Below are 12,723 nucleotides of genomic sequence, written 5' to 3' on the forward strand. Positions count from 1 at the left end.
GTATCAAACTTCCCCAAAAGTCTTATTGGCAATAAGCAAATTCTAAAGAAACTAAGAGAATATAGTCCACCAACAACACCATTTAAAAAACAAGAAGATTCAATATTTGAAGATACTAGCAGTACCACTGATTTTACAACATCTGTGGCTGCTAGTCAAAAGTGAAGACGAATTGATTCACCCGCCAGTTTGCACAAGGGGAGTGGACATTACACTACGTGTTTACATTCAAACTGGAAGAAGTTTGGAAAGGTGTCTATGAAAATATTGGCGAAGCGGGGAGTTTAAGTTCTCCCAAAACGCTTTCCATAGCCTCCGGCACCATATTCAAAAATGCAAAATAGTATCTAGAAAATGAACCGAGTTAAACACTACATCGGAAACATAGGCTTCGCAGTAAACAATATTGACAAATTAAAGCCTTTTCCCTCTGCATATAATTCAAATAGATCTTTTAACTCTAGATACAATTCAACAGCTTCACAATGCACCCTTCAAATATATTCTAGAGGCAATCAGTATCTTTAGTCGCTATGCATATGCCAGTCCACTACGTTCAAAGAGAGGTGTTGAAGTTGCTCGAGGCATTGAAAGTATTCTTGAACAGGATTCGTATAGAAAAATTCAATTGGATCGTGGCAGTGAATTTATTAATCCCCATTTGCAAAAGGTTCTTTTTAAATATAATACAACACTTTATCATAGTCACAGTCCGATAAAGGCTGCATTGGCTGAACGTTTAATAAGAACGATTCGTATATTAATTTCAAGATATTGCACATTGAAAAATACACCGGCTTTTATTCATGATTTATATAAAATCATTTTGATTTATACTCAACGACCCCATCGATCTCTGTCCAACTCTAGCCCTCAGAATGTTCACTACAGTGAAAATACATTTGATACTTTTCTAAAGCAATACTCCAATGGCAATGAGAAGAAAAAGAAGAACAAATTCAATGTTGGTGATACTGTTCGAATTAATAGAACCACCAATATTTTTGAAAAAGGAAATTATTTATGGAGCACTGAACTTTTTAAAGTGTCCAAAATTCTAGACACCGAGCCCACGACATATCGACTGCGAGACACCAAAGATGATGAGATTCTCGGCGGTTTTTATGAATATGAACTGCAAAAAGTTAGAAACACTAGTGAAATTTATCAAATTGAAAAGATATTAAAGAGTCGTACTCGTAGGGGTAAGAGACAGTTGCTTGTTCGCTGGCTAGGATACAACTCAAATTTTGATTCTTGGGTCAGTGCTGAAGATATTGACAATGCCCAATGATTTCTATGTGACTTTCATGTCCAATGTTTCTGATCCTCTCTACAATGACTTGAATAGAACAAGTGATTTTTGGACGAAACTCACCCCCACCATCAAATTCGACGACGGAAAGTATGAAGTGGCTCTTGTCGACTGTATTCTCAAAAATACCTACGACATCCTGAGAAAGGATCGTAAATTTGAAACAAAAATTAGACCCTATGATTGGCCGCTGCCACCAACAGGTGATCAAGAACAAATTCAAAAAATCAATTGGATGGATTATCCATATATTGAATTACCCTACGAGGAACTCACCTGTATGAATGATTTATGTCGTTCTATTAATAAAAGAATTTCCGCTCGTAAAAAGGGGGCTTTTCATTTCAACTATTCAAAGGAGGAGGGCAAGATCTACATTAGTTAACCTATTGCCAGTGAAAAGGTTATTCTTAACGATAATCTAAAGGATGTTCTTGGCTTTAAGCTCAATATAATCAATGGTAAAAGTGCCGGAAACACTAATTTCATTTTTGCTGACTACCAACCTGCCTTCTCCACGGACACTTGTATATTTCTCTACGCTTCATTTGCGGAAACATCTCGGGTTGGTAATTAAATTGTTCCCCTCCTACTAGTTCTTGAACGAAAAACCAATCAAGAACATATTCACCACTAACATATAAAGCAGCTTCAGTATATTCGTGTAAACACTTCCTATTTGGAACTCTGTCAGTTAACACTAAGAACCGAATTGGGTGATCCCGTAGTAATTTCAAAGGGGTTGTCTGTGATTAAATGCCATTTTCGACCCATCATTCAACAGCGAGATGTCTAATAAAAAGTGGTATTCACTTGTCCTGATATTGACTGATATGTTAATGCTCTTGGACCGAGACACTAGGGTAATGGAATGGACGCTCGTCAATGTCTGGCTACGGTCTTGGCAGTTGGTTTGCTAAGCTGTTTCGCTCTTCACTACCACTGGCTAGAAAATATCTTGTACCGGCTGCGACAGATTTTGCATCCTCTACACTATACGATTGGGGTTCTGGCAAGGATTTTAAAAAAAGTGCTTAGGAAAATCTTCGGTCCAGTGCGCGAAGCCTTGGTGAGAAATTAAAACAGAATGGTAAAGGTTTAGAAAGGTCAAGAAACAATGCATCACTCATCAGTCTCCACTCAGGTCAGACACGAAAGCCATCACCCCTCTTGTCAAAGAAAAGAAGGAAAAAGCTGACACATGCTGTAAACAGAGGTCCCAGGAAGAAAATTGTCAGATCGAAACTAGATTTCTTCTCCTAAAATGTTCTACCTACCGCATAAAGATTTTCAACCTTCAATCACCGCCTCATTGAATCTATTCAATGCTGAAAATGTTGATGTGAGTGTCAAGCATGGATACTATGAACAATTTTATCCACAACAACCCCTCTCCGACAATATCCGCTTTCAAATTTATTCCAATGAAGACTACTTTATGGACATGTCTTCAGCATTTATAGATTTGCAAATGATATTCCAGAAATCCGATAATTCAATGCCAATTCGGGGCGATGGAATATCCTATGAAAATTGTATATTACATAATTCATTTCGTCAAATTAGTGTCTATATCAATGGCACGCTGGTAAGCACAAGCAACGTTATCTCAAATTATACGAGCTATATGCAATTCATGCTGATGACACCCAAGTCATACAAGGAATTGAGAGGCACCTCCAATGGATATGAATATATTACTAATACTGATACTACGGATGCACTTAAAAAGGCTACAACTAGTGAATTAAATCTAGTTGGAAAAATATATCATGAAATATTTAATATACCCCAATGCCTTCCACCCAATGTTAAATTGGATATAAAACTGACGCTTTCACCCTCCAATTTTATATTGAGAAAAGAACTTGCTGCAAATCCTGATGTAAGTCTCTCCCTCGCCTCGGCAATACTTCATGTACGCAAACAACAGGTCATGAGTTCTGTTGCTTTGGCTGTGGAAAAACTGAGAGCCAATGGAAATAATATTAAACTACTTGTTCCTCATACAATCCCAACTCCATTTAATTTTGGTAGTGGCACACACAAATACACTTTTCAATCATTTATAAATGGCGAAATTCCGTAAAACCTTCCGCTGGCATTTGTAAAGAACACCAGTGCCCATGTATGAGGGACTGACTATCCTCAGACATTTGAGATGTTTGGACTTTCATCTCTTGTGTGCAAAGTAAACGGTATCCCATTCTACAATCTATCTTTTGATAAATCCTATAGAACATTGTACGAGCTGACCATGCAAACCCTAGATCATGACTCTCAACTATTTGAAAATGGTATAACCGAAGATATGTTTGCTAAAACACATGGTATCATTGTACTGGATTTGTCTGGTACACAGGATATGAGTATAGTACGTACGGGGAGTGTGCGTTTAGAGTGTACATTTGCCGACCCATTGGCTGAGAGTATTGCACTAATCTTACTAAATCAATATGAAACCTATTGGGAAATCACACCCGAAGGCAGTGTTCTACTAGACTTGGCGCCATGAACAGCAGTCAAATAATCAATGTATTTAATATGGACCCCTACATGTCTAAGTACAAATCCTATTGTCTGCCCTCGGATTATCGTGGAAAAATTCAAAGTGTCAACAATACCTTGATTATTGTTAATAGCAGTCCGTCGACTGTGCTGATGGGTCATTGGCTGTGCATCTTTCAAACAATGAAGACGATTGAATTTTTTGATCCTCTTGGTCTACCCTATACATTCTACACGCCTCAGATCAGCAACTATATTGAGAGCAGTGGGAAAACTATTATTCAAAATCGGAATAGGGTTCAGGATCTAACGACTAAAAGCTGTGGCTTCCATGCACTACTATATTTTGTGTTCCGATGTCGTGGTTATACTTACAAGCAGTTTCTCCACATTTATGTTGACAATCCACGTCTGAATGACTTTCTAGTGGAAAATATCCTCTCAGACCTATATAGTATTGATTTCAGTTCCCTAAGAGTAAAGTGCTTAAAAAATGTTTGTGAATTTGTTTATTAATAAAATGCATATATATATATACAACAATGTCTTTAAATCTTCACTTTAGATTTCTTCATCTTCGATGTATAGGCAACTGTCGTGAACCACTAATGCTGGTAAATCATTTGGATTCACTGTATATTGATCTTGATTGACTGCAAAGTCAGGGTCACATTTTCTACAGTATAATGTAAGTTCACTCTTATCATATCTCTTTGTATAGTCAATGATACTGTTTGCATTCATATTCTGAAATTCACGAGTTTCAATCTGTCTATTTGAAGCAATATCACATACAGTGTTTTCAAATGGTGAATCACATTCGGTAACTGCCAAATAAAAATCAATTGGCTTATTGTCATAGTAGGTGGTGTCATCACAACGATGACGTAAAAACCAGATTGTCTTGTTACCCCAACAGTTGAATCGTAGACCAGATTCCTCTTCCCAGAATAATTTAAATCCACGACGATACCAATCTCGTAGCAATAAACTAAAATCACGTTTGGGATTCTTTCCAATCATAGCGGGGTAAGTATTCTCCCACTGATCACATTTATCATACTGACAATTGGAGCACAGGTGCCCTCTAGGATGAGAGTCACACACCTCCTCAAGACATGAATAACATCCTTTAATTTGTACTGCATAGCCTCTATGTAATTTACAAGGATTACATAATTTACACTTTTCACTATAGTCATCAATGATGGTACAATTCTCACAATGATTCCAACTGCCAAGAGTGTACATGCACAATGGACATATATAGAACATTTTTCGGCTTCCGATGTCAACTCACCCACAGCTAAAGCGAAACTGATTCTCTTCGTTAAAATCCGTCCCCTCGATGTACCTGGGAGAGAGAGGCGGAACTATATACAGGTGCTACTCCTGAAGTATGGGGGGGAACAATATACATTGGATTCTTGTGTAGTGTTTTCAAAATCATATTAAATAAATGATTCTTACTTTGTTCAAAAATCATATCAGTGAATTGACTGTAAGCATTTGCGTCACATTTTAAGAGTTTCATACAATAGTCCAATGGGGGAGAATCACTCCTCATTATATGGTCAAGTGTTCCCTGACAAGAGAATATCCTGCGTTTAAGAGATAACTCGAGAAAATCATCATCCATAATCAAATGTTTTTCCATAAACACTAGATTTGATCTAATTCCCTCTTTCTCAAATTTATTCATTTTTCAGTCCTTTCACTCCGACTGTTGACTCTAGACTGACCCTGATTCGTTAGCTCTAACCAGAAAAGAAAGAGAACATTTTCGATTTCGAAACAATTTTATTGAATAATTACAACAACATCAATAATACAGAGCATGTACAATTAGCGATACTGTTTATTGTCTTCAATATGTTTCACCAATACACCTAAAGCACATTGAAGTCTATTCAAATGTGCTATATCAACTTTAGCGGCAAAACATAGTTAATCCTCCATTTTAAATTTGCTCAAGGATATCACATATCTTGCATATACTGCATCCCATTCCAGACAAAGACGTGATCCTTTCGTGATTTCCACCGCAATGTTTGGTGCTCTTGTACTATTATCATCAACTCCACTATCAACTTCTAATAGGGTAAACATTCCACTCATCGCCATCACAAATATATATCCAAATGAGTAAAGTCAAACTGTTCTTCTTCTCACTCCTTGAATTCCATTCACAGACTAATAAAACTCTAGCAAAAATCCTTTCTTTATATTCACTCCGCCGCTACTATGTAAGCAGGCCCTCTGATTGGCTTAGAAGGAAACATGTGATCTAACTTTTTCCGGGAAACTCATAACATTCGCTGAGAGCGTGCCAAAAAACAACAACAAATAAATCGACCTTGACATTCGCTGAGAGCGTGCACTTACAACAACAACAACAAATAAATCGATCTTGGAAAAAGAGGTCATTGACCCCATTAACCACGTGATCTCCCTAATGACTCTATGCCCATATTTGGTGCCCCGTTCGGAGTCAATAAGGCCCTTCTACTTACGTCCCAACAGATCAACTCCTTGCTTCACAAAGTTTTATAGCCTTGACATTTCACAAGACTTTTTCTATGTGTAACATAAAGGGCAGTTATTGCAGCCATTTTTTCACCTGACACCTTCGATAGATTGTCTGTTCTCTTGTCTTTGACAACAGACTCACTATGTAGTGAAAAATGGTAAGCTCGCCACAGATCTGAACTTCAAGGATTCAAACCGCAAAAAGTCATTTTAACATCACATGCCAGGCTTTACATTTTTGAAAAAAAAGAAGATAAAACTAGGAAAGTTTCAGGTGTGGCATAAGGACAAAAAACGACTGCTTTTCTGGGTTTTACTTTACGTAAACCCTGGGTTTTACGACGAGGAGTGGCATAAGGGACGAAAAGCGACTGCTTTTCTGGGTTTTACCTTGCGTTTAAGATATCTTCACCCATGTCACTGTGAATAATGAATGGATCATTATCAGTGCGCATTGTGAATATCTCCAGGTGCTTTCATCATTTTCACCATAATGTATATTAAAAGGAGAGGAGGATTTGGACTAAGAAAAACAAAGGCTACTTCTTCTGCAAAAATGTATTTCCTTGGCTTTTACTATGCTAATCTACGGTATTATCTCGGCTTTAGCGAATTATAATGAGGTTTTGTTTCTTTTTTAACGACCAGCTTATTTGTCCATAAAATTTCATTAAGTTTCAATTCTCACGATGTCGAGTTTAGCAGTCAATACACTTTTGTGAATTGGCTAACACAAGGTGTTTCTTTAAACTCCAGTGGGTTGATGCTTGGGAGTGAGGAGTTCTTTGCATTGGGGAGGGGGAGGATTGTAGTGGCTCATTCTTCAGAAATTTTACTCTAAACATAAAAGTTAGCAGGTCATTAGTTTACCCTGAAGTTTCCGCATAGTTAGTTTATTCTTATTAGTTTACTCTTTTAGGGGGCTCAGTTAACCACTTCGTTTTAATTTTTGTTGGCTAAAAATAAAAAAAACTGATTTTAATCATAGTTTTAAATGATAGAATTGGCTCGTTTTTTTCTTCTTCTATTTCTTCAGTATTAGTAAAAACATGAATTGTTGTAATTTTTCGGTACTATCAATATCACAGGTAGGTAAGTTCTAGGTTTGAGTCTGTTACTAATGGAAAATGTCAAGCTTCTGAAAGAAAAAAATACAAACAAATAATATAACGCGTTTTCAATTGTAGCGTTTTCAATGTGTAGCGCGTTTTTAACGCGCTACACATCCACATTAACCAGTGATTCCAGTGGAAGCTCCTTATGTCGTCTTCGAGGATTAAATACATAATTGATCGGACAATTTTTTAAGAATTAGGTTTCCTACATGTGAATCCATATTTACTTTTAAATCCAAGAAACACATCTCGCGTGGTGGGGGGGGGGGTTCATAAATTAGATGTGGTGTGCTTAGGAGGGGTATCACAGGGGAAAATACTTGAAATCGCTGATCTGCACTTGCTTTTAGTTAACATATGTACTTTATATTTCCTATATGTTCAATGATGTACCGTTTAAAGAATTAAAAATTGTAAACCTTTAGCAAAAGGGAAATCTATTCCGTGCGCTGATGTTTTATTGGAAACATTTTCAGTATCATCACAGTTGCAGCTTTCATGGTCAGTCTGACACATTGAAGTCGATTAATAAAAGAAACCTAATTTTCACGGTGCTTCCAATACAAAGTTGCCCGCGTTAATAATTTTCAGTAAAGATTTCCTCGTCTTCTAATCCCTTCTCTGATTTAGAATCCCAACGAAGAACTCCAGATGTAATTTTTTCCATTTTTTATTCTGAAATGTAGATTTTCTTGCCTTTGGACCTTTAAACAAATAGAGGTTCTGTAAAACTTCACCATTGTCACAACATTTAAGAACAGAAATAAGATTCATGATATATTGACAACTTAAATCCTCAGACCTATCCAAACATTGTACTATTGCATCTTCTCATGGGCTAGCATCAATAGTTTTGTTATTTTAGGAGAAACAGAGCCAATGTTTCCTTATCGTAAAGTAGAAATTGAAGATGGCCTCACATTTGCACAGCGATACTCAGTATATGAAGAAATGGGGAAAGGACGGTTTGGAGTCGTGTATAGGGCTATGAATTGTAATTTGAACCAGCCTCGTGCTGCCAAATTTGTTAGATGTCTGAAAGGAGCTGACAGAGAGAAGGTAAAGAAAGAAATTGAGATTATGAATCTCCTTCGCAGCCCAAAGCTTCTTCAAATTGAAGCAGCATTTGATTTGCCCAAAGAAATTGTTATCGTTACTGAACTGTAAGTATTTAACTGTGTTTATGAGTATTTTCAGAATGACCCTAGAGGTTTTTTTTCTTATAGTCTCGAGACTAGTACCGAATTGTGCGAAGAACTAGTATACTGAACTATTCCTAACCTTTAAAATTACCGAGCCTTTGGAACTAGTTAAGATTAGAAAACATAGCTTTTACCGTAAATCTGAAAATATACTCTCAATCAACAACCTTTTTCCTTTGTTTCAGAATTTAGTAAAATGTTAATGTTTTGTTTATTTTTCATTATGTTTATTTGCTAAAATCTATTCATTTATTTTTCTAGGCCTATTGGGTTATTTTGCTCTTTGTTTCTGTATGTAAATTTTAGCTTGAATGATTTTTTGGAGTTCTTTTTAGTTTTATTTACTGATTTGTAAGTATCTTAAATATATCCGAGTAAATACATTCCTTAGTTATTCTTCTTTTGAGTGGAATAAATAAATTCAATAAGCAACTATAATAATGCTGCAAAACAGTTATTGATGAACTCGATGCGTTGACGATCAATAATCTTGCTGATGACAATCTTCAAAAAGTGTGCCCAAGTATATTTTTCATGTTTTCTAATATTTTAGCGTCAAAGCAGTGATTGAATCCTACTTTTTTCTATGAATAGGAATATTTCCTAAAATTAAAGATTAAATTAAAAAATTAAAATTTAAAATGAATTTTCAATGTATATAAAGATTAAACAGAATCTTTTTAAAATAAAAAAGAAAAAAAATTAAAGATTAATACCAAGAAATTGCAAGAACTGTTCTGCCATTAAACGCTAAATAGTCTTTATAAATGACATTAGGACCATAAGGCAAAGTCTATATAGTACCAAAATACGCCTAAGAACTATCCTTAATCTTTTAACAGAACACGAAAAAAAAATAATACTGGGCATTTTTTTGTTCAAACAGGTGAATGGTTGTCCTCAATTTCTGGTTTGAGTGGTCAAGTCACTGCTGCTTAGGATCTAAAACGACTAAAACTAGACTAGCAGCTTGGTAATTTTAAGGCCTAGAGATGTTTCTATTTGGCTCCCAGGGGTTGGGCATGTAGCAATTGACTTTTCTTTTCTTTTCGTCGGTTAGACCAACCATGGAACCTTTATCTATATTATTGATTTTTGTTTTACTACCATAGCGATTATAGCACTTAATAATTCAATCTATGCTTTTTTTTATGTGAGGGTAAGTGTATTACGGTATTTAAGGACGCCCGATACCCTAAATCTGGTTTTGCGAGTCTCAGCGTTGGCTGACTGTCTCAAAGACAAACAGTCCATTAGTAAATTTTTCCAGCACCACAGGGGGCTTGATATGGAATGTTTAATGTGTCAAGCGTTCGAAAGGCTAATGAGAGGCTAGCTTAAAACAAAGAAAAGGTATTATCTCTTACTAATTGTTAAGCAAAACGCCATCTGATCAATGGACATATAACACAAATAGTGTGCATCCTATGTTGGCAATGAGCTGATTTTTAATGTTTTCGAAGCAGGTATACGAGAGTATTTTATGGACTGCCCTTTCCTGAACTTTAAAAGAAAATTCTGCTCCGTTTGATTAGAAAAGCACAATTTATGCTTTATAACAATGTAAACATCATTAAATCTGAATATCTCTATCTCTGGCACGAAACAGGAAAATTTAAATGGTTTCTCAAAAATTTCTCGGAAATTTGGTGCCGACTTTTATTTTTCTGTCGTTTATCTGGATCTCTTATCAAAGGTATGCAAGTTATGGCAGGACCACTGAATCAGTTCTGAATGGTTTGGCCACACAAACTAAAAAAAAAAGCTTGCAATGGACGAGGTAGGGTGATCCATTAAAGTATCGAAGAGCCTTAACATTACTTTTATGATTTTTGAGCACATATTTAAGCAATCTGCGTCACCGATTTTTAAATACCTTTAGATCTCTTGGGTACAAAAAACTAGCAAGCTAGTTTTCCGATTCAGTATCTAAAGAAGCTAAAAACTGAGCACAGAAGAGCCGAATTTAATTTCACACCAGATGATTTGCATATTGAAATTGAGAGCAGTAATGAAACTCCTTTTATGATCTTCTCAACTTTTTGTTTTACTGACTTGTTCAAATTCGCCTCTGAACTTTACCAAGTTGAAACTAAACAATATTGATTCCCAGTGTCATTTCTATATATTTTCCGTAATTAAAATTATCGGAACAAAACTTGTTGTCGGAAAAAAAAACATCACCTTTTTTCCGCTGTCTTGTGGCATTGTTAAAGTGATATACCGTCTTTGGCCCTGAAGATCAATTTCAAGTTGACCCGCTAATTAGCTGTGACCTAACTTGTGAGAACTCTTTTCAATCTGATATTATTCTGGCTCATGAGGTTCCATCTCTAATCTCGTTGAATGATTAAAACCCTGTATTTTTCTAGTTACTTGTAACGCGGTTGTCACATGTGGACCTAGCATATGAACATTTTGATAAATTGAGGGACTTTTTAAGCTAGTATATCAAGCCTTAAACTATCATTAAAAAATATCAACGAAATTTTTCTGTTTTTTCCTTGATCGAAGAAACACTTTTACACAAAGAAAACTCGGTTCTCAAAACATCTGATCTTTGGTACCTGTTCCCTTTGAGATTTAAGATTAAGGTACCTGCTTGTTAACTTCGGTACCCAATGACCCTTAAAGTTTAAATAGCCGCAGCTAATTCCGGTACACTGTGAAACCCAATAAATAAAATAGGACATTATAGTATCCTTTCGGTACATAAGGGGCTCTTTTTACTCCTTTGAATCTGTATCAGTTAAACTATTTTTTAGCTCTGACAAGTTTTTGTTTTTTCTTCTTGGGTTCCAAAGGGTGGGGATACTTTTTCTTTGTTATAACAATATTAATACTTCAGGAAAAAAATGAATTTTTAATTTGTATGATCTTTTATTTCTGCTTGCTGGGAAAAGTAGGTAGAGGCAGTCAGAGGCGTCACTAGTAAAATTATGACGTTGTTTTTTTTTAGGGGGGGGGGGGGATTTTATCGACTGGCTGGCCATTTTTACCGACTGATTTGGGTTATATGGCGATTAAAATTACTTCAGTTTTTTACCGACTGAGACTAATCTTCTTTCATTAATTTCACGTCAATTATTTCTATCAGCCTACTTACCAAGTAAAAGAGAAAATTGAGCTAGCAAAACAGTGGTGCTTTGCGCCACAAGTACACAGAATTTACCGGCTGTCTGGAAACATTAGAGGGGTGCCCTCCCCATACATGGCACCCCTGGAGGTATTAATGGGTATTTACTCTCAATTTTCTTCCATATATGTTATTTACTATTTACTTATGTTTTTCCTAGCATAATCGTCATGATTGCAGCGGTAGCTGCAAACTAGTAAAGAGCGAACCACAGCCCATAGTAACCAAAAGTTTAAAAATGTGTTTGGAAAAGAAACTACCTAGTGAAAAAAATTTCCATCTGACACTGATTCAGGAATGATAACTATTTTTTCGGTTCGTGTTAAAAGTAAAAGTTTATTGCGAAAAGAAATTTATGGTTATTTTGAAAAACAGTCTGAAACCCCTCGAAAAAGGCGTCATATCAAAATGAAAAGTCTACCATTGGAATCACCACGGTCCAAAACCTAGTTATGGAAAACTACAGCCCCCCCCCCCCTCCTTTAACAACAAGGATTTTTTTTTTTTTTTTTTTTTTTTTTTTTTTTTTTTTTTATATATATATATATATATATATATATAGCAAGGCTAGGGGATGACCAGAACATCACAGCGAGATGTGTAATAGCTCATTTGAACATAAATTTAAATTTACTAGTGCCCGTTTTAAGTGACCAAAAAGAAAGGAAGGCAGCATGCCCCCTCCCTCTCCCTACAAGCCCCCTCCCCCCAAAGCCATCCAATCACAATTTCGAGACAGCTTTTGTTCAACATAGTTCCAAGGTCAAATATCTTTGGTTATGGTGATAATATGACCCTCCATAGTCCCTGGGGAAAGGGCTGCACACTGTATCGGTATCGGACGTATTGATATCACGCGTATCGGTATTGACGTATTTTTATTGGGCGTATTGGTATCGCAGGTATCTAGACAGAATT

At 36.1% G+C, this 12,723-nt stretch overlaps 1 protein-coding gene across 5 annotated transcripts in view; it reads left to right on the forward strand.

Moving 5' to 3' along the window:
- Positions 1-12,723, forward strand: part of LOC148946069 (myosin light chain kinase, smooth muscle-like) — a 289,632-nt gene that overhangs the window by 235,477 nt on the left and 41,432 nt on the right. For all 5 annotated transcript variants that reach the window (XM_089098047.1, XM_089098049.1, XM_089098051.1 and 2 more), the window contains one exon: positions 8,333-8,630. In XM_089098047.1, coding sequence (XP_088954173.1) covers positions 8,333-8,630 — 298 coding nt within the window. The remainder of the gene's footprint in view (positions 1-8,332; positions 8,631-12,723) is intronic.

Source organism: Artemia sp. Qi Xiang Cuo, chromosome 12, assembly GCF_049724085.1.
Source record: "Artemia sp. Qi Xiang Cuo chromosome 12, ASM4972408v1, whole genome shotgun sequence".
NCBI lineage: Eukaryota > Metazoa > Arthropoda > Branchiopoda > Anostraca > Artemiidae > Artemia > Artemia sp. Qi Xiang Cuo.